General features: G+C 37.9%; 1 protein-coding gene across 11 annotated transcripts in view; it reads right to left on the bottom strand.

Moving 5' to 3' along the window:
- CDC42BPB (CDC42 binding protein kinase beta) overlaps window positions 1–27,953 on the bottom strand; it is a 90,530-nt gene that overhangs the window by 8,581 nt on the left and 53,996 nt on the right. For 4 of the 11 annotated variants that reach the window (XM_064423276.1, XM_064423275.1, XM_064423277.1 and 1 more), the window contains exons 9-31: window positions 27,276–27,355; window positions 26,135–26,301; window positions 25,926–26,045; window positions 23,973–24,106; window positions 22,015–22,257; window positions 20,353–20,463; window positions 19,655–19,899; window positions 19,368–19,473; window positions 18,749–18,873; window positions 17,895–18,000; window positions 16,178–16,326; window positions 15,470–15,564; window positions 15,303–15,382; window positions 13,829–13,879; window positions 12,660–12,749; window positions 12,148–12,222; window positions 11,661–11,766; window positions 9,182–9,318; window positions 8,465–8,604; window positions 6,823–6,904; window positions 3,454–3,670; window positions 3,004–3,066; window positions 145–741 (exon numbers count right to left, since the gene is read on the bottom strand). In XM_064423276.1, coding sequence (XP_064279346.1) covers window positions 145–741; window positions 3,004–3,066; window positions 3,454–3,670; window positions 6,823–6,904; window positions 8,465–8,604; window positions 9,182–9,318; window positions 11,661–11,766; window positions 12,148–12,222; window positions 12,660–12,749; window positions 13,829–13,879; window positions 15,303–15,382; window positions 15,470–15,564; window positions 16,178–16,326; window positions 17,895–18,000; window positions 18,749–18,873; window positions 19,368–19,473; window positions 19,655–19,899; window positions 20,353–20,463; window positions 22,015–22,257; window positions 23,973–24,106; window positions 25,926–26,045; window positions 26,135–26,301; window positions 27,276–27,355 — 3,319 coding nt within the window. The remainder of the gene's footprint in view (window positions 1–144; window positions 742–3,003; window positions 3,067–3,453; window positions 3,671–6,822; window positions 6,905–8,464; window positions 8,605–9,181; window positions 9,319–11,660; window positions 11,767–12,147; window positions 12,223–12,659; window positions 12,750–13,828; window positions 13,880–15,302; window positions 15,383–15,469; window positions 15,565–16,177; window positions 16,327–17,894; window positions 18,001–18,748; window positions 18,874–19,367; window positions 19,474–19,654; window positions 19,900–20,352; window positions 20,464–22,014; window positions 22,258–23,972; window positions 24,107–25,925; window positions 26,046–26,134; window positions 26,302–27,275; window positions 27,356–27,953) is intronic. The other 7 variants (XM_064423279.1, XM_064423282.1, XM_064423280.1 and 4 more) reach the window with 3 other exon arrangements.

Genomic DNA, 27,953 nt, shown 5'->3' with positions numbered 1-27,953 from the left:
AGGAAGAACCATGTGTCTGTTAACTCACCGAAACTCAAATTCAATATTCAAGGACAAACTGAAGCAAAATTGAATACAATGCTGAGTATTTTTTGACAAGTAAAGCAGCAACAGGGATATGGCAACAGAAAAACATATACATACTACAGGCAACAGGAGTTGCAGGCCACATTAGTTCCTGCATGCGTGACCTTCGACCTTGCGAATCGACGTAAACTCCCATATGGCTGAAGCAAAGCAGGTATTCCTCATTACTGAGCTCCACAGCACAAAGGGCATCAAAAGACTGCTGGGAGAGGAAGATAAGCGAGGGGTCATTAGGATTTACCAGGTTTATAGATTGTCCATCTCCCTGGATGGTCAACAGAGAGAACCCAGACTGGTAGCCAACACAGAGCTTGTCCTTGAACACTGTCATCCACTGTACAATTCCTGGAGCCTGAATTTCACTGAATTTTTTGTGGAAAGGTTTAGTTCTGTGAATTTCATAGCAAAAAACCTGTCGTTTGACAGCCACAAACAAACAAGTAGAAGAACTCTTCTTTAGCGTTCCAGTTGTAATCAATTGGCAGCCTTTAGTTTCTGCAAGCTTAATGTCAAAGTTCCCTTCTGACCCATCCAGAGAGGCCCAGGGGTAAAGGTGGACATGGTGGTTCCGACCACAGATGAGGATGATGATTTTTTCTTTGGGAGCAAGCTCTATCTGGTACACCTTCTTGCAGTCAGCAGCTCGGACTATCACTGCAAAGGAAACAAGAGCTGCCATAAGTTAAAGAGGAAAATCACCAGGCCCAGAAACACTGCAGTGCTACACAGGGATGCCTGAAAATTAATCTAAACACAGACATGTACCAGGTGAGAAAGAACACTTATTACACATGTTTGATTCTCTGTTATGAATTCTCAGAGCAAACAATGAAACAAAGCATTCCTGTAACCCTCTCTACTCATAAAAAAAAAATCTCAATAACACTTTGTGGGAAAATGCTGCTTAACATGTAGGATAAATGGAGACATATTTTAAAATATAATTGTATCTGTACCATCTGTACAGTGAAAGATGCTACATTTTCAGAAGTGGGTCCCACCTCCAGGAAAACACCAGCATCTTCAGTAAATTTTGGAGGAAGACCAAATTAGCAGAATACAAAGACAAGAAATATAAAGTATTTAATCCTGATAAGTGAGGAGATAAAATGCTGTACTGTTGGCAGATCTCTCAGCCAGGTACAAAAGCAGTACAATAAGGGGGTGTAAAACCCACATATGGAAAGATAAAAAATGCTCTTTGTGATGGGGAAAGGATAAGAAGGAATGGGCTTGGGCTGCAGGAAGAGAGGCTCAGGACAGGCACCAGGAAAACCCCTTCAGAACAAGGACTAGTCAGGCTGCCCATGGGGAGTTTTGCTGTTTGATGCATTCTTTTTAAAGCAGGGTTAGAGGCAGCTAAGGAGGCTGGGTACAGTGTGTGCTCTTTGGGGATCTTGGCTATACAAGAACTTCAAGAATGCAGTGAGTATTTAATGAGGTACAAAAGAAGAGCAATTCTAAACTAGGAAACTTAATAAGCATAAACCAATAAAATTAAATTGTAACTTTAATTTTTCTGCTAGCTGAATGCTTTAAAATATTTGTGAATTGTAGTTAAAAAAAAAACACCAACCCAGAACTCTTCATTGGAAATTCTTTGCCTTTTTTCAGTAACAGTTGAGTAATGTAGCCAAAGCTACCAAATTCTTTAAACTTGGCAATAAAACTTTAGCTGTTTAAATCACAAAGTGCTGTTGTGGTGTACCCTCACCTGAATAAAAAGATGAAATGTCTGAAGAAATGCTCTATGAAATAACTGGCTTTGCCACAGAGGAATGGTTTCCTTCCTAGCTCCAACTCCAGCTTATTTGTCAAGAATTAAGCAATATTCTAACCAAAATCCTTTGCTATAAACAGCTGGCAGTTAATTAACACTAAAAATTACAACTGCCATAAAATGACAAACAGATTACAATTTATAAAAATGCTATTAACACACAGAACTGTCCATAGAAAACTCCTGCTAAACATCTCTTAACTTAAAACCAAACCTGATAATTAATTTTCACATTTACATATAACATGGTGATACAGATAATTGTTCCTTTAGGAAATGACCTTTCAAATTAAATTTACAACTTTCTTTTATGCAAGAAGCTGTACTGGAATTCCTGGAATTATTTGCATCTCAAGTTGTGTTTATATCTAACTACTTAAAGAATGGTGACCACTGGAAGTTTACTCAAAGGAATGGCATTCATTACTGCTAAGAAGAATTCCAAATATCTGCTGTCTCCATATATAAAGCAGTTTCTCCTGGAATTGGGCAATGTCTTATTGTAAACAAGAAGAATTTTCTGTTGATCCAAAACCAGATCCCTGATATAATTTAATTTTGGAAGTCAAGTAAGTCTTTAAAAACCTGTATTCACTGCTTTATTTTACATTGAAATGCAAGCTTTAGCATGAGTAAAATCCAACTTTCACATTGCCACAAACTAAATTACACAGAAAAAGGAATTGAGAAAATCTCTGACAAGACAAGCACCCCAAGACACATTTGCTTGGGACACCACTGGTCTTCAAGAGAATGTGAGTGGCTGTCAAATTTCTGGAAGAAACAGATAAGACATGGAGGTTTTAAAGGGATGCCTACACATTTTGTGTGTGCTGTGCATGCTCTGTGAGCTGAAGCATTTTGAAACCTGCTGTGGGAACACAGCTAAGGTGAGAATGTGTCAGGATATGCCCAGTAACTCATCCCTTTAATTTCAGCCATTCACCTGAATGTAACCATAATGACCAAATTAGTGCTTATGTCTCACATTCACTTTTCCTTCTCATCAATTAACTGAGTGCTTAACACTTACTATACGTGAAAGGCTGTTGTGCAACCTATATTAGAGCAGCACTAAAAGTTATGGAGCTCATTATTTTGTGTGTAATTACTGCATGCATTATGGCCCAACTTACCGTCACGGGTCACCTCTATCACATACAGTCCTTCTTCTGAACCAATTGCTATTCTGTCTCGATCTAAGGGGGAAAAAAAGGCCATTAATTCAGCTGTGCTTGGTCTTATCTTTAAAACAGGCTGTTTGTTTTGAACAGCTGAAAAAATTTCTCCACAAACAGATTTTCACCAGCAAATCAATTTTACTTGAATTCACACAGTCTATCAAAAGCATGCTAAGTACCATATTGCTAAACCAACCTGCTGAACAACTCAACAGTATTATTTTCTCCAAGTGGATGAAGAAAACTGAATATCAATGCAAGATTAGCATTTTTCACCCATTATTAAATTCCTATGAAGGAATTCAGCTGAGGAATTTATTTCAAGATGTCATTGCTCTCATTATAAAAGCCCATCTAAAAGTTCCAACAACCTTCATACACTGATAAAACTTAAAACAAACATACCTACAATAGCAGCAGCTAAACTTGCTTTAATAAGAGGCAGTGTACTGTCATAGGCTTCTTGTGGAATATGCACAACCTGGTTCCTCAGCCTGTTTTTGTGCAGGATAGACTGCAACCCTTCTAGGATTCCAACCCACTTCCTCTTCTCATTCTCATTTTCCGTCAGGATCAGTAGAGAACAAGACTTTGAAGGCAAACCTAACAGAGAAGCTGTCACCTTTAAACAGACAGAGACAGTGGAATTAGTTAGAGTAATAAAAGCCCTTTTTATCACACAGAACTGTGAAAATGAACTACACTTTCACATGACAATGGAATGATGTACCCAAGGGGCACACACAACAGCTAACACAGTGCTTAAAAAAAACTACCAAAACACAAACACTGCACAAGCCAAGTGGCTTTGTTTCAAAGTATTCTGCCTTGCTTACATATTCTAATCCTAACATATGGGCAGGGAATGTTACAATAATCAATACGTGGCAGTAAAAGGCTCCTTCCTGCTCTGAACCATTGTTTGTCCTGATCCCACCCACCCATAACTTACTGACAGTGACACACAGGCTTTGTGAACCAGATGTACTGAAACCCAAAGGCATTGCTATCACCAGTTCTACATTTTGAATTTGTTATCTAATTTTCCAAACATTTGTCCAGGGGAAGAGCACATCACATCTGCATTCAAAACTCTGGAGAAAAGCAGTATTTGAGACTGAAGAACTGCATTCTCCCATGTCCCTGTGTTAAAGGAAAATCACTACGGCTTCACTTAATTTTCAGTTAAATCATCCCACTGATCTCAAAGCAGAATGTGTTCTACATAGGAAAACTATCCAGGAATTTCTGTTGCCTGAAGAATGCATGCAGTAATTCTTAACATTCTGCGGTTTTGTACTGCATGAAGAGACTGAAGGGTTTATGGTATCACAGGAACTATACTTTCAGCCACAAACAGGCCAACAGCCAGGATCAGCCCTCACCACAGACTCTGAGTAACAACAGTTGAACAGAAAAAAAAGCAACAAAAGGTGTCAAAGTGCAAATCTGAAGGCTGTAACATGGAATATCAGACCTTCAGCCTACATGCTGTTATAAGAAAATCATTGTAAGGATGGATGTTGTGGTATGCAACACACACACACTTCCTGGAAGAGTGAAGAAAACAGTAACACTCATCCTGAAGATAAAATATATCTGAAAGTAAACTTGGGACAACAGGATGTCAAAGACAGAAGTTCAGAAGTAAGATGAAGGTGGAGGTGAAGGGAGGTAGGGAAAGAACTGAGTAGTTGCAACTGCTCATAGCTCTTACTACTCTGCATAAAGGTTTGCTCCTCTCTAAACTGTAACTAAGCATTAATATCTTAAAGACAGATGGAGGCATAATGGACAATGTTTAGAAAACAAAACAAAACCAGATTCCAGCAATGGTTTTCCCTTTGAAGTACCACCATGTATTACTCCTCAATCTTTCAAGCTGTCAACTTGCATACAGTCAAATGCAAGAAAAAAGAAGTGAGCAGTTGGTCATAATATATATTGCATCATAGAAATATTATAAGAATAATAATATATTATTCATCATAGAAAAATCCATTATTTGCTATGAAACTCAAGGCTTCTTAACTTGGACTGCTAAGCTGTGGGAGCACTCCACTACAGCCAATCTTACACTATTATTAGAAATGTGAATCAATGGCAGAACTTCAGACTGTGGTGTCTGAATGTCAGCATGGCCTAACACCCAGCTTTAAAAACTGTTACCAAGGAGAAATGTTTGAATCTGAGACAAATTCTTACTCTTCTTGAAATCATGGGGGGTCAGAGGTGGGAACATTTTAGTGTTTGGCAGCATTCTGGTATCTTTTTCTGCTGGTAGAATATCCAGAAGAAATGAACATCTGTCTTTCGTAGGCCACCAATATCACCATGTGTTTTGTGCAATGACACATACAAAACAAGGATCACATTTTTACACAGATGATGTAAATTAAGAGTTTAAACTGTTCTGTACACGCTACTCTATGTGACTGTGTCAGCAAGATGCAGATCCAGAACTAAATTAAATTGAGATGAGACTCTCCCAATCAGGCTCAGTGGTTTCTAGTTTTAGAAATTCCTGCTTTTAAAGGAGGACATAGAACTGAGAAAAGAGGTGTAATTCTCTGGCCCCCTACCTGATGGGATATATTTATACATCAAGCTTCCAGTTAATTCATCACATCTCTTTAGTAGGGGATAATCTGATCAAACCATGGAGATATTTGGTCATGTATATCCTCACAAGTATTTTTACACAGGGATATTTGATAAAAATGAATTTTATTATTTAGATACCCTTTCAGTTAAAAACTGGAGGCAGAAACTAGAGCAGCAAGTCAGGCAGGCTGAACTGTATGGATGCCTTGTTCTTAAATGAATGAACCATCATTCTGCACAGTATATTTTCACTCCTCAGATGTCCTTTCCTACAGTATTCCATGTTTGCTAATTTAACAAGAGAGCAGACAGGTGGGAACTAAAAAACCCAAAAACCAAAATACAAACAAGAGGAAACTTAAGGTAAATGTAGTAGTAAAACAAAGTATGAAAATTCACTGCAGAAAATATTTTTACAAAAAAAGCAGAAACACAGAGACAGACAAGTAGCAAAGACAATTCCCAAGTAAAATCCTGAAGGACCAGATGACAGGGACTGCAATTGACTGACAGCTCTTTGCTTTCCATGTTTCCCTGACTTGATTCTAAATGAATGAAGATCAGAGATGCTGAAAACTATGAATGTCTGTATTCAAATGTAAAGGACTACAGATACTGGCTACTAATGTATTCTTCTCTAAATTTTAGAACTGCAGATTTAATATGATTCACACAAAACACAGGAGTTAAGTTCCTGTTGTTAAAAATTAAATACAGCATTCAGATAGAACATACACTAAAGGAGATATTAAAGCTTAGTTTATTATTTTCTCTTATTTTACTTTTTTCTCCTGTGCTTAAATATGAAATTAAGGAAATCAGATCAGTTTCAGAATATTCTGTTACAGCATTGGTTCCTAAAGCAAGAAAAAAGAGAATCTGGTAATACCAATGGAAAAAGAGAGAAAATATACCTAATTATAATCAGGAAAATAAAAAAGTGACAAACTTTATATACAAGGAAGGAGCTAAAGAAGGAGAACTTTGTTCTTTACAGTTTAGTTATAAGAGGAGCACCACATTGCTTTTCTACATATGTCAGCACCTTTGTAAATTCTTACACTTCTACATAACTCAATCAACATCAGATATGGATAGCATTTGCTATTATCAAAGCAAACCACTGGTATTTATCAGGTATTTTCTGTAAGAGTCAGTGCACAGCCATACCCTGAAAATGCATGGGATGTCTTTCCGAGTTGCGTGTATTACATCTGATGCTAGGACAGAGCTCACACAAAAATCTTCATCTCTAGTGAGAAAAGAGAACAAGAGCATCACATAGAAGCACACACTAGGATTATTCAGCAAAATCTAATTGGTATCAGCACTGTTTCAATAGGCTGCAATCTCCTAACACCACACAGAGGTCACAACTGCTTTGTTATGCTCTAACCATCCTTGACCCAAACAGCTCCCAAGCCTCACTTATGTCTCTACAGCATCTGGTATGTGTATCTCAGTCCACCTGAAGTTAAGCAGGGTGGCTTTGTGTAGTTTTGGTGTCCCAACCACACCTATTCTACAATTAGAAGCAAGAATATTGCTCTTCCAGCCCAGCAGACACATTAGAAATGAATAATTCATACCTCAATGTGTAGCAAGAGAGGGGCCTTTGGAAAAAAAGAAAAATCACATAAAAAGCTCTTGGCAACATAATTATAGTTTGTGGGTTTCAAATAAGGGTTTTCAAAATAGCTAGATTTTATTCTCTATTACAGTAAAATAAACAGACATCAGAACAACCTTTGCATCTTGGAGTGCTCCACTCCAGAGGGCTTGTCTGCACTAGCCTTTTAAAACTGAATTTGACCAAGTTGATCACCATAATTGCCAATTTTAGTGCAAAGATGACACTAATGTCTGAAAGTTGCCCGTGCTAGAATTCATAGATGTGGTGCTTAACATCTATTAAAAACATCTAAGAACCCTCAGATGACAGCCTGAAAGGGGCAGCTACAGTAAGCAGATAAAGCATGGGACAGTTGGTATAGGGTATCTGGCTGAGTTGCTTCAAGCAATGTACTGATGGGAATGCTGCTATTTGCAATACTTCCACGTTCCTGCTCCCACTGCCAGCATGTCAGAGAGCTGACACTGACAGCTCCCAGTGAGTGTGAGACCAGCACAGCAGCACTGGGTAACCCCACAGTACTGCTGTCTGGAAAAAATATAAATCAAGGTGCTTGTGAATGCAAACTTTATATTCAACACAGGTACAAAGGTGCTGCAACATTAAAAAGTACTATGCTTTCTTGGTATTTCCATAAATTGAAATAAAAGAACTTCCCTGGTTACTCTGATCAACATAAGTCTCAGATATTTGGCAGACAGTGTTCACTGGTTCAGATGGTTTCCCTTGAAGTAATAACTCCTGTTAAAAGGCAGGGTCAGGGCCATTTGCAGTGGAAATTAGTTGGTGCTTTTCTGAAGACTACTTCAATTTTTCTAACATTCCTGAACTTAGTGGCTATGGGATGATCTGTGACTCAATGTTGAGGTCAGAGTGCATGGGAAAAGCAATCTACCAATATACACTCGCTTTTTACAGGTGCATATGGAATTCTAGGAAGAAGCATGCCAATGCTGTGAATACTCATGATTGCAGTGTGAGTGACTGTAAAGTCACTTAAAATAATTTCTTGTTGAGCCAACCTGACCAGCCTAAACTCAGCTGCAGTTTATGCACACAATACATGAATCTTCTTAGGCCAGAGCTCTCAAAATCTTGTAATTTCTTGTGTACTAGGAATAAACACTCCTGTTAAGAAAAAAGTAGAGAGGGTTTCTACTCTGCTGTAACAATACAAACCTGAGATCCAAGACTTGACTTGCCACAACTCCAGGCTGGGTAGATTTTCCTTCAGGCACATCATATAAGAACAGTTTACAGTCACAGACAACTGCATACGCCCTCTGCCACCCTTTCTTAACTCCTGTAGGCTTTGGGACCTGCAGGTAAAGAATTGATTGCTTATTACGTGTAAGCACATGTAGAAGACACAGAAAGCAGGACATTTAGAAAAGCTTACACTTAGATCTACTAGATCTATCTCGTAGATTCTACTTATCCTTCAAAATAGGACGAAAAATACCAAGTAATCAAGCAATCACTTTTCCTCTTTTAAGTTCAACCATTCCTTGTTACAGCTTAAAAAATATATGAAGACTTGTATAAAGATATTAGGTTTGGATATTCCACCAATGCCAAAATGGTAGGACAGTTTAACTTTTGTATTATGCTTACATCAAAAATGACAGAAATTCTTTCTTAAACCATTCTTTTTGTTTTCCCCTGCTGCCTAAGAACATTGTAGCTACTAATCTACTGACCTCCAGCCCTTGTAGTAAAACCAAGTGTTTCTCCCACATCTAAAGCAACAAAGCTTAAATAAGTTACTTAGATGGCACACAAATCCTTAAGGCTTTAGCATTAGTTAGGAGATGTGTTCAAACATACTTAGAAGTTCCAAGCTGTAGAGCTGTAAGTGAAGTATTCTTCTCTTGTCCAAGAAGAAAAGACTGTTACCTTGACATAACCTTTGTAGGCTGTTCCTATTCCTCTTTGCACATCTACTCCAAGAGGCCTTTTGGCTTGTTCAGGGGGTATAGGGCAGACCTGAGGTGCACTATCCTTGCAGGAAACATGGCATGCAAATGAACACACTAAGTACAAAAGAGAAAATTCACAGTGAAATATACGTATGAGTCAATCATAACAGGTGATTAACATAGTCTGTGCTCAGCAAATTAATTAATCACACTGAAACTGGCAGTCAAATACTACAATAGCTCACTATGCTGAAGGAGTGAACACACCTAGATATTGTATGGGACTCTCCAAAGTGCTTTTATTTCCTCTTTTTAACCTATTACATTCATGAAGGACAGGATCTGAGTCCACATTTCAAGGAAAATGAGTTGGGCAGCCTTGCTGGTGCTAAGCACCAACTAAGCCAGTCATAGAAGAGAAACAGTATTAATAAAGAAGGAATAAAAATTACAGGGTAGCACTAATAGGTGTTTAATTTGATCCACATATGCAAGAAAACTGCAAAGACAAAATAAAACTAAACTGATCAAAAAATAGAAAGGGTTAAACTATTGAACACAAGATATAGACATAAATAAAGCACAAATAAAGTAGAAACCAGGGACAAGGACGGAAATACTGCATGATGAAAGAGCCATACATAGCTATTGCCCAGAGGTCCAGTAAGTTCAAATAAGGAGGAAACTAGCATTGCATTTGCACCACTTTGTGCTGCACCAGCAAGGGACAGAGGTCTCTAGGTCTTGTCTACAGAGCACTTCACAGAGAAGCAGTACACAGAAAATCCTCATCATACATGCCATTTCACATGAGACATACTACAAGAACTGTGCAATGAGTTAATGTGTTATATCATCTGACCCACAGCTTAGGGGTGAGATTTTGCTTTGTTTGTCCCAGCTACCCTGTTTCTACCAGAAGGCCTGGGAAGGCAGGAAGAGAGGGGCACGACACTCTGAGCTGTCCTGTGTTTCCTCCTAACCATATTCTCAGAAGTGGGAATCTGGCAGATATCCTAGGTACATCTTGTTCTGTAATTACGAAGTTTCAAAGGATTCAAAACCTGGAAACAGCCTCCTTCTGCTACAGCCACAGTCAGGGCAACAAACCTCCTTCTCATGATGCCTGAGGGAAGAGACAGCAGAGGGGGCAGCCCAGATCAGGTTGCCTGGCTTGTTCTTTGAGCTACTGTCTGCTCCCAGGAGGGCAGGGGTTACCAAATAGTCACACACACAAAGTACTGCAGGTGCTCCCCAAGATCAGGTAATAAATTCAGCTCTTTGAGGAGGCATCAGGATTATTTGGGACCATGGATATCAAGGTACAGCAGTTACAGAATAGGGAAAATCCACAGGATAGAATCAGTTCCAGTATTCTGTAAGTGTAGCTGTATCCACAGTCTCCAGGATTAGAAAGAGGAGGAATTGGGAAATGCAAGTGATTGAGAGGGGAATGTTTGGCAAAGTTTTGTTCTATTGGAATCATCTCTATTTTTATATCATTTTTTTCTCTAGCAATCAAGAACTGCTGTAGATTAGGTAAAATGGAAAACTAACGAGGCAGAGCTTAATCAAAATACACAAAACAAAAGAAGAGTGAAGCCGATGGCTGCACTAAAGGAAAAAGACAGTTTCAAGCTTGCAAGAAGAGATGCAAAACAAGAGCTCAGAACTGTCAGCAACAGGAGACAAAAGGCAGCCCCAGGGCAAGTGCTGGCAGAGTGATAGGTCCTCCTGGGGAAGAGCTGCCACCAGAAGATCTGCCAGGAAAAAAGCCCTGAAGGGCAGATGAGGCAATCTACATGTGATACTGAGGGTGACAGTGGAGAGACTGCCACTAGCAAGAACTAAGCTGAGCACAGAAATAAAGTTATTTATACTGTAGGATGTATACTACATGGATTTGTGGCCTATTTAACTGAGCTCATGTATCTAATCAATATACAGTAAATATTTTCAAATGAAAATACCTCCATATACTTGAACATGGAATTCAGTAGTGATACATGCATCAGAGAAAGCATTTTAAATAAACTAATGAGCAGCAAGACAGGCTACAGGTCAAGTAATAGAGCAAACAGTCCTCCCAACATATGGGGTTATGTTAGCATAAAATAGACATAATCAGATTCATGCCACCAGATCATTCCTGCACTTTTCTCTAGTAAAACAAAATAAACTAGTCTTGTCTTCCCTACCCCCTCCCCTGCACTATAACAGCACTAATGGTAGTAGAATTAATTAGCAATATGCAAGGAAACCATACTTCATCATACATCACCATTCTTCTAAGGAGACTTCAGGAACATGCTGTGATGCAACAGAAAGGAAAATCATCCAGTGGCAGCCACCCTTCTCTTTCATTTCCTCCCCAAAGAAATGGTTGTCTTAAAATACATTGGGATGCTTTTTTTGAGGGGCTTGCTGAAAATTTACAAGAAGTTTCACCAACTCACCGTCACAGGCATAACCTTGTCGAACCAATCCCACCATAAGAGAGGTGCAGTGACTACACTGAGTGGGGCTTGTGAACGACTTGATATTGAGCTGGTGAGCTTTAGGCTGAAAGATACATTCAGGATAAAAAATAACTTCATTTTCTGAACTTAAGTAATGCAAGCACCTCCCTCCACCACCCTCCAGCATATCAGTGTGTACATTATAAAGCCTGTATGTAAGTGCATCTTGTAGCTGCAAGACAACAGTAACAGTTTTATTTCCAACTCCAAAACACTCAGAATCAAAACTACAACCATGTTTTGTCATCCCCTCCAACAAAACAAAACTCACTGATATGCATGTGGAAGCATTTGATTAAAAACACAGACCTAACAAAAACACACACATGACAAACCCAAACAGGACAAGAAAACATAGAGGGCTAATTTATAAATGACTTTTTTTCCTGTATTCTTTAGAATAAGGTTAGCACAGTCCCCCTACCTTTGGTACAGCTAGAGAAATGGACTGAATGGTGGGGGAAGGAGCAGCAGGCATCCTCTGAAGCCGAATTGGTTCCTGAATCACAAGAAACTGTAATTGAGCAAAATAAGGCTGCAAGAATTTGTTTCAAGATTGGGGTGGCAAAGCTTATTGTTCTGATTTTTTTTTCCTTTTTTGAAAATTATCAAAAATTTAATAATTGTAAACATTGCCATTCTGATTTAATAGAAACAGATTGTGTTTTAAAGCACTCACAGGAAAGCCTGCACACTAACAAACAAGCAGCAATACAGAAAACATGAAAATGAGGTACATCAACATACACAAAGGCAGTGAAAGGGTTTCATTTGCAACTGTCCTCAAAGCAGGTGCAATTAACACTGAGACATTGCAAATATGCAGCATTCAATCCTGCTTCTTCATAATGAATGCTGCAGTATATATTTATCATGAGCAAGACAGAGAGACCTTCTGGTGAATTACTCTTCAGGGTAAAATAAGGGGTCTCTTACTTCTTGTTGTTGCTCTGCAGTTACAACTGAAGTAGATGGTGAAACCTCTGACTTGGGACCCTGCATTTCCTGCTCACTAATAGAGCTGGTCTGCAAAAGGGACAGCAAACATGTTAGATTAGATACCACATATCTGATGAAGCGTCCTCGTGTCAACAAAATGGAAACAAGACCTGGTGCTGATTTCTATATGAAGTACACATACATTTAACATCCACTCCGAAAAAAGATCTTTCCTCAAAACAAACCCTGACACCTGATGGAAAAGCTGGAAGTACTGAAATGCAAAATCTCATAGTAGACAGCATAAATGCTCTAACAGTTGTATTCTCCCAGCAAGGCTGTGCCTAATCTCTTGCTTGCAGGTATGGAATGATGTTTGAGTAGCTTGGCAATCATCCCTAAAATAGCTGATTTCTCATGGTAGCTTACTATACTAGGATTTTTCTAGCATATAGAAGCTAGCAAGTCTGCCACAAGAAAAAAATCTTAAAGTAGTAATACTCCATCTTTTGAAAAGTTGTTTAAGAATGATTGGCCTCTGTCATTAAAAGAATCATGCCTAATTAATCACAGTGTCTTACATTTCACTAATGTTTAAAGCCAGCATCCATTACAAGCCATCTATTAATTTCACACTTAAATTAGCAACTACTAATTGCCAGCACAAGGGGGAAGTATGCTACAATTGCAGAACTAAAGCAGCTGGGTGTGGAAGTAGGATTCTGTATTACTGTACTCTCAGGACATCATGAAAACTGTGATTAACAAACATGAGATTAGACTTCACATCAATGATGTAATTAGCACTAAAGGCAACAAGTAATGAATCACTCACTTCCCAGCCAGTTTAGACAGGAAGACATCTCCAGTCAGCTCACTAAATTTGTTCAGATACTTGTTATTTTTGTTTTGCTCCAAATTGATTGGAAGGGCTGGGCCATTTAAGATCAAATTGCACAATTATGTAATATGAACAATTTCAAAATACTGTGTGATTCAGCTTTAGCTATATGGATAGTCAAACTATAGAACAGTAAGCCTCAAAGAGGTTTAGTGGATTAAGTTACAGAAAAATTAAGGAAGCAAAATATCTAGTTTTAGATGGCCATTCTTACTAAGACAGGTCACAACAAAATAAGGACACAAAACTACTAGCAAAAACTTACTTCTTCCCAAAAGGCTAGCAGAGAAGATGTAGACGAAGAAGAAACAGAATCCTTTGTTGTAACAGATATGAGGGATAAAAACGATCGCTTATCACCCACAGGAAAACTTCAGATAGAATATTAGTTGTCTAGCTAAATAAAATTTTATATGGCCAAATGAAACTCATTCAAATTAAATTAACCCCAAAGCAGATGATACAAAATATCTTTATAAGTACATGTGAAAAAACCAAAAAAGTTAATGTAAAGTATTAAGCATGGCATCAGCAATTTTAATGTAATTAATCAGAAAATGCCACCTGTATTTCCATAGAGAATATGTATTTATTTCAGGATCCATCAAATGGAACCTTATTTAGTTATGGTCCTGATATTCTACATGTTACTGTTTTACATCTATCTGGTACTTTTTAAAGCAATGTTTTAAAATATCAAGGTAAGTAGATAAAAGATAGTATTAAGAAAGTAGCATGTGTCATGCTTCTCTCTCTTCCCTCCTTGTCACCCACAGAGTACATCTTCCTGCTTCAACAGAAAGGCAGCATAGACATTTTGTGACTGGGAACAGCAAATACACAAACTGTATGAAAATATTACAGCATGTCCATAGGATTTTTTGTTTTTAGCAAAAGTGTCAATAAAAAAAAAGAAAAATAAAAAAGAGAGAGTAGACATCTCAGATAGAAAATCTAACCAGACTGACGAGGTTTTAACCTGAACCCCTTTAACTCCACTTCATCAACAGATTGTTTCTGTTCAAACCCCTGGTTTTATCCTAAACCGTCTATGCTTTGCAAAACAAAATTTAAAAAAACCCCAGAAAAATCTTCAAGGATCAAGAGTTCATGAAGTAAGGAAATGTGATTCAATGTTGCATTTAACAGCTGCTTCCTCGGGGAATGCACAAATCATTTAAAGTGAAACGCCTACTTGGAGCTGTGATTTGAATGATTAGATTTCTAAGGATCACAGGGTGTGTCACAATAAAATTATTATACTAACATCTGTGGGTCCTCTGATTCTCTTCCTGGCTCCTTCTCCTCTAACCACTCCATTAAGATCTGGAGCCAACAATTTTACAAATCTCACTCCTTGAACTGTGTGAACACTTTTCCTTGTAATAATCAGCATCTTCTAACTGCAAAGCATTTAATTCCTTATTTGTAACAGGGTGTGCCAACATTTCCAAAAAACTGAATATATTTCATTTAGCAAATGTTTGAGATTAACCTAAACAAAGAAGCCAGAATGGGAAATAATGAAACTGAACTTCAGAGAATATTTCCCAGAGGTGCCAGCTTCTCTACAAAATGCCAAGCAAACAGACAACTACTGGGCATCCAATTCTGTGCCACGCTGATTTGGCTTATATGCAAGATACCAATCTGCCATACAGTGCCTAAGAGATACTTTTACATAATAAAAATAAAATTTGGTTATCTCATTTTTATAGTTATTTTATGTAATAACTCACTCTGAAAGTCAAATCACGTGCAAGAGGAGAGGTGTTGAAATAGTCAAAAATGGAATCTTGAAAGTCTGGAAGTTTGAGACCTAAAAGCAAAAGCAGAACAGGCTTAGCTAAAAGGCAACATCACAGGTTGTGTTAGAACTCTGTTAGAACACAGTGAATTCAATTACCTGAATCTGTTCTGTATTTTTCTTCCATTTTTTTCTTCAAACCTTCTATCTCTTCCAACAGTTCTCTATTTTTTGCTTCTGATTCCTTTAATTTACTAAAGAAAAAAAAAATTATCACAATGTAATTTGAAATGTCTCAAAGGCAGGAATGCCAGTACACAAAGTTGTTTATTTCTAGTCCTACATATTAAGACTTTCAGAAAAACCCTTTTTGTAATTTTTGGGGGATTGTGTTGGGTTTTTTTGAGGGGCACTGGGGTTTTATTTAAGTAATTTTTTTTAAGGATTAATTTTACTTCTTCCCTGAACAGACACCTCACTACTTGACTAGATATTTAAAACTGTACTTAAGAATTCTGCTATCACTGCAGGTATCTGCCAAACAAAATTATTCTAATAGTACTTTGACTTTTTAATTCCCAAGAACATGTCCAACTCTCCAGTTAGTTGAAGAAATGGTAGTGAATTTGCTTTGAATTTGCTCTTACAACTTTTTTTTCTCAGATGCCCAAGATTTTTTACTTACTATAGCAGCGAAGTGTTTACTTGAAGAAATTTTTACATTTGACTATGTAAAAAATGCATAGTCTGTAGAATGGGATCCTTCTGACTCCTTAAATGGGAGCCATTTTAAGGAAGTTGCTGCTATTCTAATCAGCAGTTTAGATCAGCACATTAATCCCCAAACAGAACCAAACCCCTCATTACCTTTCAAAAGATATGTTTGCATCTTTAACTTTCCTTAGCTCTTCTTGAACTAGTTGTTTGGCACGGATTTCTGCATCAAGAGCTGACTGTAATTCCAGCCTTGCTGACATATCCAACTTCTGACTGCGGCGCACTTTCCAAAGTGGATCCTGTTGCAGTAAGTTACTGAGTATTACTATCAACTGTCTCAGGATATTTCTGTTCTTGCTCAAATACATAAATTAGCTTTCACACTGGTTCAGAGAATGCTCTTTTAATCACCTAAGGACAACATACCTGCTGCATGAAAATTAGTCAATAGTCAGTGTCATGACACAAAAATGAAGTAATGAGCAATTTTAGTGTTGGTTACACCATTAACAAAATATGCTGGAAACCAAAATGCTGGATCACTGAGCATGGAAGTCAGACAGAACCCACTGGAAATGACTAGTTTTCACTGTCCAATCTAGAACTGAGTGTAAAACTTGCACAGTGATATAACGAACTTTCAAAGGTGAGTTAAAGGACAACATTTAATGTAAAACATACTAACATAAAACATACCAAGAGTAGCAAAACCATGAGAAGAAAAAAGGAAGAAAGAATCTGGGTCTTCAGATGCCCCAGATACCCAGAACATTTGCCTAATCAAGTCTTATGCTTGCTAAGTAGCACATACTATATAAGCTACTACACATATAACATATGCTACATACATCCAACATATGCTATACTCCAGCATACACCATGCAATTCCTCCCTACTCCCCAAAAGCCAATATTCTGAGCTTTTACAGGCATTTTTCATGTGGACTATGTTTCTGATATTCCCTAATGAATACCTCTCTAGTCACAGATGAATGTGCAAATAAGAGTCATGAAAACTGAGAAGCACTTTTTATGTTGAGAAGTAACTGCCTTAGTTATAATATAAAGAACAGACAGTGTTCATTATTCTGGCAGTAGCTAAGATAAAAATGCAAACTGTATTTGATCCAATCTTTCTTCCCATTAAACCTCTCTATATTATAATATAGTCTCCTGATGATGCAAACAAATGTCAGCTCACAGAAATAAAACTTGCTCTTATTCTCTCATATTCATAGGTTTGGAAGGGGTGAGCAATTTCTCAAGTGCATAAACCAGCAGCAGATGGATTCTAGATGGCAGAGTGGTGATTGGCATTAGTAGGGATGTGGGCTCCCATGCCAAGCTGCAAATGGCTCTTCCTTTCCTTCTGCAGGTGTTTTTCTCTTTGAAACCATACTCCTTTATGAGAGCTCTTCTATTAAATTTTGGGGAATTCATGTTACTACTGTATGGGAAAATGTGGCACAAAGGTCTCATTGTTCTGCATGTAAATAAAGCCACATGCTTCTTGTGTCCCTAGTTTCTATTGGTATAAGCCAGATAGTATTTTTTCACAGAAGAAAACTTTGTTGTCTCACTGTAACAGCAATTATTCAATTGTGCATGACATTGTAAGGCATATTTCTGTACTCCCTTTTGATGGTTTAAGTTATTGTTTCTTTTCTCCTCTGTAGTGTTTAATATCTGTGATGGCACATAATAATATCAAACAACTGCCCCCTGTAATGATCAAATTCTGATCAGATTACCTAGTTGGATTTGCAAGCAGTACCTAAAAACTATAAAGCAGAGCAGAGGATAATTAGGTACAAAATGTAGCTTCTCAGACATGCCCAGAACATCCTGAATGTTTCCTATTTCCTTACCAGTGTCCGTGACCCCAGACTGGAACTTCTCAGAGATTCTAATTCTTCTGTCATCTTGGAAGCTAATGCTTGGAGATAGCCACGAGCATCCTTCTCATCACTTACCCTGTTGTGCAATTACAAAAACCCATAACTTAGCAGTTTCATGGCTCACAGCACCAAATACTGTACCACCAAATTATCAGTGTCTGTGCTGGGCTTAGGGACATAACAGGAAAGAACAGAGTAGGGAAAACTCTCCCAGCAACTGAAAACTGAATACATCTCAAATTGCCTGCCTTAAATTTTTCTTTTATCTGATTTTCTTGATTGTGGCAGTTGCTAGGGAAACTGAAATCTCCCTTTTGCCATTAGCAAGAGTTCTGCAGAGATTTGCCGTTATATGAAAATTATCTGCATATTACTTGCTCAATTTTTGTAAGGGCTACCTTCCAGTCCTTTCTGTTTTGCACACTGAAATTCTTGCACAGAGCTTGCTAGAACAGTGAATTGTGTAGGGGAGAAGAGTGGAAGTAATAAGTGCTTGTCTAGTACAGCTAGTGAGGTTCTGTGTGTTAATGCTGACCTTTTAAATAATGACCAACTTCCTGAATGAATTTATCAAAATATTCCAAATTGGATGATTTAACAATCACTTTAGAGACTGAAGAAAGTTGATACCCAGACTCTGCTTTGTACTTGTGTCAGGGGCATCTGGCAATTTTAACAAAATCAGCACTCAGAAGTACCATGCTTTTGCTGGTCTCAGACACAGACAAGGCCTAACTATAGGTTAAAAAAAAAAGAAAAAGAAAAGCCAAACAGTATTTCAGAAGTTGAAAGTGGCCATATCTGGATCTCTAACCAGCACATACCATTGAATGATTTCTGCAATCTGAGCTTCCCAGTGAGCAACAGACTCCTTCTTTGCTGCTAGATCCTGGAGCTCATCTTCCAGCTGTCTGTTCTGTGCTGTCAGCTTGTCCACAAAGGAGCAGAGCTGAAACAAGAGATTAGTTTCACTTGTGACTTAGGTCAGTTTCAGACTTTTTATGTGTGTATGCCTACCACACACCTTTAGAACCTAAACAAACAAGACCACCCTGGGCTATCTGGATGGGCTTCCTTTTTGTGAAACTATCAGTTCACATAAAATAATTTAAAACAAAGGAAAACAAAAAAGCAAGTGTAGAGGTCAGAGAGGAACAAGGTTTAACTGTAAACCACCAGGAAGGCAGGCAGGCTGTGTCAATGATTCCCTCTCTTTGCAGCCTTCATGAAGAATCAAAAAGGGTGGTGGGAATCAATCCCCCAAAGAGCAGAGTAGCAAGATGCTAAAGTTACTATGCAGCCAAATCTCTAATATTTATATGGCAAAAATTAAGTTTTTAAAATTCAGATAGTGTCTGAATACTCACAGATCCTGTTCTGATCAGTGAGTAGACTACTTTAACATCAGAGAACTAAGAATTATATGTTTTCTGAAATAATTACCCTCTCATTTTCTGTTGTTAGTTTTTTGTTATCTTCCAAGAGCATAGATCTTTCACGCTCGTATTTCTCCTTCATTGTTCCTACTGCTTCCTCCATTTCACTGTGCCTAAAGAGAAGGGAAGAAATAGAAACACCCTGTCACACTGCTGAACCTGTAGACTGGGATTTTCAAAAAGGAATAAACAGAGTTAGGGTGAAATACCAGCCTGCACAGGCACCCATGCAATGCAATACATACACACAACAAAAAGAAATCCACAGTGAGGGAAGCATGCCCAAAAGCTTACCTCTCTCGCTTTGTTTTCTCTAATTTATCTTTTAATATCATGATCTCCTTCTGGAGTGCAAGCTGATGGCTCTCTGAATCATGTACTTCCTTTTTCACATTTTTTACTTCCAAAACATGTGATGCTTCTCGTCGGACCAACTCCTCTTCATAAAATAAGATTTTCTTTTCCAGCTCAGACTTAACTTTGGAAAGCTCCTGCTGATGTTCCAGTGTGGCACCAGCTGCCCGGCCTCCCTGCTTCAACTGCAAAACAAGAGGAGAAGCCATCAGGGAGAAGATATGATCTTTGTATTTTGAGTATATTCTTAAAAGTCAGAATTGTCCAGTTGGTGGCATTTTGGAAAAATTTTTATTTGGACACTGAGTGATTTAAAAGCTGCCTGTCCCCAAGCATTGTAAGCAACTGCTCTGCCTACATGACCCGAATAAGGGGTTGAAATGGCTTGCAGAGGTAACAAATTTGGATCACATTTGTTTACTTGCTGCTTAGAAATTATATAAACTGAGCATTTTCAAGACATTAGTATCTAGCAAGTAAAGGCTTTCAAGCAAAAAAGGTAAATAAATCTGGATGTGTTAGGTCAGATTTCTAGTAATGCTGTAATTTTTAAGTCTCCCACGGGTATCAACAGTTGAGTAAGCCAAACTATTGCAACTTCTAGGCCACGAGTAAATATTTGTCAAAAACCATGTAACCTTTAGAGCTTCCAGTTCATTTTCCAGTTGTTTGGAGAAAACCTCGCTGTGCTCACGGAGCTTGCGTTCTTTTGATGCTTCTGCTACGACTTCTTCAAGTTGGGCTTCCAGCTGTGAAGAGCCATTTTAGGTCATTTCAACACAAGATAACACTATCTGGATCACTCATTTCCTTTCCTCCATACGGCCTAGCAGCAAGTTTTACTTATTTCTATTTTAGGTTACACCACTATAACAACCATCTCAGAATGTCATGATAATTGTTTTGCCTTCAGTGATTCAGGCATCCATCTGTCACATGCAGAGAACTATTATTTTATGACTCTTTGTACTGATGCGAACTACATCAAGCCCATTCAGGGATAACTGCACAGCTTCTATTACAGAAAAGAGAAGGAAATGGCACTAGGAAGACACTGCAGCTGAGAAAGAGAAAAGTCTGCCACATTTACAGGTCAGCTCCATGGCGCAGTATCTAAGTACAGCAGCTTAAAAATTATCAACCTTTAAACCAAATTACTGCAAAACACTTTAAATATGAATATTGAATATTTTTACTTTGCAATTATGAAACAAAGTAAGCCTGATCATGCATTTATTGACTTCAGAAAGCTTATCAGAAAGACAATTTAGATTTAGTGGCAACTAAGGCAACTGCTGGAATTCAAGCAATAGCAGCACAGTTTCAAACCCTGACAGGAAGAGAAAGGTTTGTTTTCCTATGTTCAAATTAAACTAGCAAAGTTGTTTTTAAAAGGATTGTACTTAGAACTGTGGGATGAGATAATGAACTTCTAGACTGTGCTCTGAATAGAAGATTGATACAACTGTTATGAAAGGGAGTACAGAGGCATTTTTAAGAACAAAGACAGGAGATTTTAAAGCTCTGCATGGAAGTATTTAACTGCATTAGCAACAACACTTGAATGCCTGCTGCACTCTGCTCTAGAGATGAGATGCCACACCAATTCATCAATTCCTAGTTGACTATCATATCTTGTTCATGGAGAAAAGCCTTAGTTCATTATCTATTACATTTTCATAGACTACCCTTCAATTTGCCAGAAGTTTTCTAGCAATGTTTACAGAGCTCTTGAATTTCTGTTCTCTTTCACCCAGAGAATACAGAAAACATTATGATTTTTCAGTGATTAAAATACTCCAGATTAACCACAGTAATTTTTTTTATGCTCTCTTCTGGCTATCCACTTCATCCCATGTAAAACTATAAACTGCCTAGAATACTAATTGGAAATTAGCTTGTTTAAAGATATTACTCTTACAATGACTTAACTACAGAGGAAGGAAAACCACATATTTAGTTTTGCATCACTGTTCCTCATTTCAGCTGGACAAAAACATTCAGTTAAAAAACCAGTGAAGTCAGAATACTCCAGCCTCAGAGCACATGAAGACATTCACTGAGCTTTATAAGTTTCAAGCTGACTGTGAGTCAAGACTCTAGAAAAATCCAAACACCAGAACTAATAAACTGGACATACATCAAGAATACTTCCCTCAAGATTCAAATCAGTCTGAGCGTAAAAAAAAGCCCCACAAAAATCCCCAGAAGACACTCCCAATTTCTCCATACAATCACATATGAGGTACAGGGTAAGCAGCAGCTGAAACACACGAGTGCTAGCTGTTTTATCAAGCTACCTCTTTTCTCATCTTCTCTGATTTACGGAGGTCCTGGCGCAGAGCATCGATTCTCTGCATGCTCACTTCCAGCTCCTCCTCCTTGTCGCGAAGTTGCCGGGACAGCTTCTGCTTTTGGGAGCGCAGGTCCCCCATCCTCTCACTGAGCTCAGAGAATTCCTGCACAGCCAGCTTCCTTTGTTGGTGGGCATCCCTCAGCTCTTTGGACTGCATCTTTAATCTCTCCGAGGCTTCTACAAGTTGCTGGTTTAAAAAAAAAATATAATAAAAAAGAGTAATTTGAACTCCATCTATTCTTTCCAAGAAGAAAGAAACTGGATGTACATAAGCTTGTTGTGACCACCTCATGTAACTACTAAAGATTTCTAATTCTTAACTTACACAATTGTTTAGCTAAGCAGCTGCAGTGACACACAAAGACAGCCATTACTCTGCTTCTAGTGTGGCAGCTCTAAAGCTACTTTTGGTATTCCCAGAAGTCTTTCTTATAAATGTGACTGACTACACAAGGCCACCTCACTTCCAAATAACTTGATTTTAGATTACCACCCAGTACCTGCACATTTGTAACCTTTTGTTTAAAGGAATGCTTCAGAAGACAGAACATTCAGAAGCAACATCAAATACATTGTACCAGCACTGAGGGGCTGCAGCAAATGTGAGATTTTTCAGAAAACTGAGGAAGATTCCTTAAAACAAATTGTGAAACTCTTAATACTTTAATATTCTTAATTGAAAGTATAAAAACTATTTTCTTTATGGAAAGTAGTTCAGAAAAATTAACAAGATTAAAATACAAATGGAACATTTGACATGAAATCATTTGAGAGTTGGAGGAAAAAATAAGAAAAAGAGCAGAATCACACAACAAAATAAATATATACTGCACAAGGGAATTCTAAAAGTTTCTGCTATTAGTATGAGCATTGCAGGAAGATTAAATTCCCAAAAGCATGTGCTCAGACCAGAAGATCCACCTTCTCTGCTACTTATACACTATGGCAAATAATGCCTACCAGTGGTTAACAGACAGAAGAGAGACTGTTAAATTCTAGTGTAGAAACAGCCCAGAAATTCTGGCCCATGGATTACTTTTGGATCCATATGAATGCTCAGAACATTATGGCTGGTAGACTTTTGCAAAACTAGTTATTCCAATACAGGTAGCTTTTTTTTTACTATTATTGAAAGTGGTAGGTAGTATATGCAAATCCCTATTTACTTTACTACAAAATATGTTGCTGACTTAAAACTGAAATACTGCTAAATTTCAGGAAGCAAACTAAGGGATAATTTACCCAGCAGAAATAAACTCAATGATTACATAAAAGTCATCATTAACCTTAAGCAATAATTAGGCTTTTGGTATAAAAAAGAGCAAATGGGATCTTTCAATGAGCTCTGCTAACTTCTGTGCAAAGACCTTTTTCCCCTAAATAGACAGGTGTACCCCAAATGTCACCAGCAGGCCCTGGTATCATGTAAACACTGACCCATGGTCAAAACCCCATAATTCTTCCAGGGATACCAAACAGGATCTGCTGTGTCTGTTTCCTCCCTCATCATTGCCTGAAACTGGAAGAATAGAGAAGAATAATACTTGTGTATTATTATATACTGATCCCTTAACAAGTCATCCCAAGGCTCTGAAGTCTCTCTTGATTGCCCTCAGACTTCTACTGAAACAGTTCAGAATAATTAAACAGCTTAATTAAAACCATTCTTTAGGCATTTGTTTCATCTATATCAGAACATATTTGACATAGTAAGCCCATCAACTTCCAAAAAATAAAAGTGTGATAATTTGGAAAGCTACTGTACTGCTGATCAGGATCCTTAAGATCTCTGCATAGTTTTAAAAAGCAGCATTTAAAACACTAGAATTGCAATCACAATGTAACTGTTTTGGAACTACTTTGCATCACCATTTAAAAAAATATCTGTCTTTAGATCAGTACCTTATGAAGGTCCTCCTTTTCCTGCCTCAGTACTCTGCACTGCTTTTCTAGTCCTTTCAACTTGTGTGTGGAGTCTTCATGCTCCTGTCGAAAAGCCACTGCATCTGCAAGCTGAGCTTCCAGTTTACTTATATCTGTAGATAAATACATATTACAGGCAGCTGGTCCCAAATTAACACCAATAACACAAGCCACATTACTCATGCAAATTTGCATCACTTTGCTTGGAAAATAAACTTCTTTCCTATTCCCACCATTTTAGACTGTTTAAACTAACATTGGGACATTGATACCTCAAAATAATTTTATTTTTCTCAGTCCCAAAGATTGTGATCTCTAAGGGAAAAAGCCTTAGCACAAGGCTTTGTTTTGTTTTTGAGGAACGTAACTTCTAGCCCTAGAAAATCATAAAATAAACTTGAAATGTTCCAATTCCAGCTCTAGTAATGTGTTTCCTAAATAGTTTTCCTTATGCAACAAAAAGGCAACAGTCATTAGCGCATCCAGCAAGACAAGCAAGGACTATTTATTTTCTAGATAAGAACTAATTAATAGTTTGGGAAAGAAATACCATCCTGCACAAGGTAATCTGGAGACCTGACTGACCATACTCCTGGCAGCTTGTTCTCACTTTACTTTCAATGACAAGTAAACAAATTTGATTTGAAATTTTTGTTTTTAAGTGCAAAACACCCAACAGAGCCACCTTTATATACTCCTGCTCAGTCTTACCAATTCTAAGAAAATGAACTTCCATTCTCTATTTGTTTTTAATTACCACTTCTATTAAACAAATAAATAAGAAATTTCACAGGGAATAACTGTCTCACTCAAGTTCCACTGATATCTGTGGCAGAACAGGAAAATGGACCTAAGTATTCAGGATCCCAAGCACTGTTATAATGCTTGAAGTATTATTCCTTTTCTCACTTCTGAACAAACTTCCTCCCATCCTACATGAACCAATGCCACTTCTTTTTAAATAAGAACATACTGTTAGAATTGATATGTAACAGGACATCACTGGTAGAAGAATGACATAAACCTGAACCCTTTGAAAAAGCAGAACATTAATCTTATCATTGTGACTCAAACCTAATTTCAGAATACACAAAAATAGCTTTTTTGGGAATATAATCTGTGTAGGAGAACAGCTGATTTTAGCAGGGCATACACCTACAAAAAGGGTATATTGTCAAAAGAAATCAGGAAAAGATAGTCTAAAAAAACCAGCATCAGTGATTTAGAATCTGAATTCACACTATATAGGCCTCTATAAAACTCTCAGCCAAGTCATTAGGATTCAAAACTACCACTTTGTTTATCACTGATTCCCACTTAAAAATTAGGTGCTAACAGGAGGTTTGCATGGATAAACTAATAGCATTGTCAAGCAACAGATTTTCAGTGATATGGGTGAGTCAGTCTTCCCTCAGGACAGATGCCAGTATTTGTTTTTCTGCAATGCTCAGTGCTTCCTAATTAATGCATCACCAAACACAGAAACACAAAGGGAGCAGAAGCTCAGAAATATTTAAATGTGAACTACTATTACACATCCCCCATCTACTCCTTTATGTTACTAAAGAGCAACCAGACTTCCATCTCCTGTCTCTTACACCTGCCTCCAAGTAAAACCTCTCCAACACAATACTCCTCCCCAAACAGAGGAGGAAGAGAAGAGGATCTCCTGAGATTTTTAGGGAAACAAATATCACACAAAATATTTAACTAAATCCATCCACACAATTCATCACACTCTGGACTTCCCATGTGTTATCAAGCCAAGCAAGTGGAAGAACTAGTTAAGCACTCATCTGGAAAAAAATGAAATGCCTCTTAATTTTGAACAAGGCTTTAAAACACCCTCTGTTTTTTAAACAGCTCAAGAACATTAATTCTACTTACTGCAAAATAAATTGCATTACTATAATTACCATGCCAGAGGCTTACCTGTTAATTTGTTCTTCAACCGTTCAATTTCTTCATTTAGTTTTTTAATCTCCTTATCACGACTTGTATTTGCTGTAACACACACTGGACCTTGGAGGTTCTGCACTGTCTGTGTAGATTCTTAAAATCCAAAAAGAAAGGAAAAGATTTTCAATAGAATATATTCCAATGAGCAGAACTAAGAATCCAAACAAATATAAACCACTAACCTTGCAGTTTTCTGTTCAAATCCTGCTTTTCTTGCTCTAATTTCCGTATTTTCTTTTCATAGCCTTCTATTTGTGAAGTGCTCTTTAAGTCTCGCTGTACATCCGTATCTTTGGTTACAGTGTCAGACTGCAGCACACTCTTTAAAGTGCCTCTATCAGATAAAGAGCTGAAAAGAAATACTTAAGTTAGGACATTTTAATAAATACTCACAGCAGTCTATAGCTGGGACATGCTGGGATTCCACCAAATATGCACCTTAAATTCACAAGTACAATTAGTGCAGTAATTGTTACTGTAGAGACAATTCTCAGGGTAAAGTTATTACTCCCTAGCAACTGTGCATGCTGCTGTAGACTTAAGATACCTGCATGCAGAACTTCAATGATGCAGCTATACCTTGACTTCACCAACTGCCTAAATGACTGAAAATGTTAACTCTCCCATGCCAAAGGTCACAGGTACCTGGCAGAAATGGAAGCAGGTACCTGCTTTGAAGTGTACCTGCACTGAGACAGCTGAGGGACAACCCCAAAAGTTTAGTTTAAAGCATAGCAAAGATGGATTTCAGTTAAGGCACATGATCTCACTGTGAACAGGATGACACGCATGATTTGGGGTCATGGGGTAACAAACCCCAGCAATGGGAAATAACAGAATTACAAACAGGTCAGATCAGAGACAAGCATATGTTTGAGAGATCTCTGGATCTCTGAAGTCAGATGGAGGCCGTTTCAAAGATATGCAAAGTCCTTTGTCCATGCTCAGAAGCCTCTATGTTAACTTGGTCTACCAGCAGGACAGTGGAGCAATGAGATAATCTGAACAGCTCCTGGCAGATGTCCAGTGGGGACAAGACTTGCTCTCAGCCTCTCAATGCAGGAACTGCAATTGACAGATCCTGTCCCTTAACTTTATTTCATTTCAAATACATAAAATATTAAATACAAAAGCACCTAATCTTGGAAAACAGGATCAAAATATGTTCAGACATTGGGGAAAAAACCAAACAAGTAACAAAATTTGGGCCGCATGTATACCTATGGACATCAACCTTTCTATATGTTTACAAAAATGAGAATTCCCAGGAATCAGCTGCATTTGGGAAAAAAGTTTCCTTGATAAAACATATCCTTTGCTTACCTGTCAGTTGTGTATGTAAACCCAACGAATGGCAAATGCAATCCAGAAAAGCCTGTATGAGAACTTGGTGGCACCACTTCCTGCATGAAAACAATGTGCATGAAAACCCAAGAGAAAACCCATACAGAGTGAAAGACATTTCACTGAGCCTCAACAGCTAAAAGAGAGACAGCTAATGGAAAGATTTTTCTTAATACACCAACTGACAATTAATTGGCAGTTATGCTCCACTGCCCCTGGACAAGCTTTATTTCAGATTAGGTCGCCTAACAGAATGACTTGAATTTTGGAGCCTCTTGAACTGGCACATGAAAGGGCAGCATTTCAACAAGTTCAAAGCACAATGCAGCCAGTAAAAGGAAACCCAAAATTTCAAGTTCCTAATTAAAAGTGACCTGGCACCAAAATGCATGCTGTTAGTCTTAGTATTCTAGTTACTGTCAGACATGTAATCAAAAAACGTGCCAAAAGCTCTTAATTTCTTGGAGTACAAACTGGTGAAAAAATTACCACAAAAGGTCTGTACTCCTCCTGAACCATTTGTAAACTACAATAAATAGAAATAGAGGAATGCAACACCAATGCTCCCTATTCCAAGAACCATCCTCCTGCTTCTTAAGTCAGCGGAGAAGTAGCAGGATGAATCCTCTCACTTGGACAGCTGTGACTGCAAGCTGC

This window comes from Passer domesticus, chromosome 6, assembly GCF_036417665.1.
Source record: "Passer domesticus isolate bPasDom1 chromosome 6, bPasDom1.hap1, whole genome shotgun sequence".
Lineage (NCBI taxonomy): Eukaryota > Metazoa > Chordata > Aves > Passeriformes > Passeridae > Passer > Passer domesticus.
The sequence above is the reverse complement of the archived record's forward strand: the minus strand, read 5'-3'. Positions and strand labels throughout refer to the sequence as shown.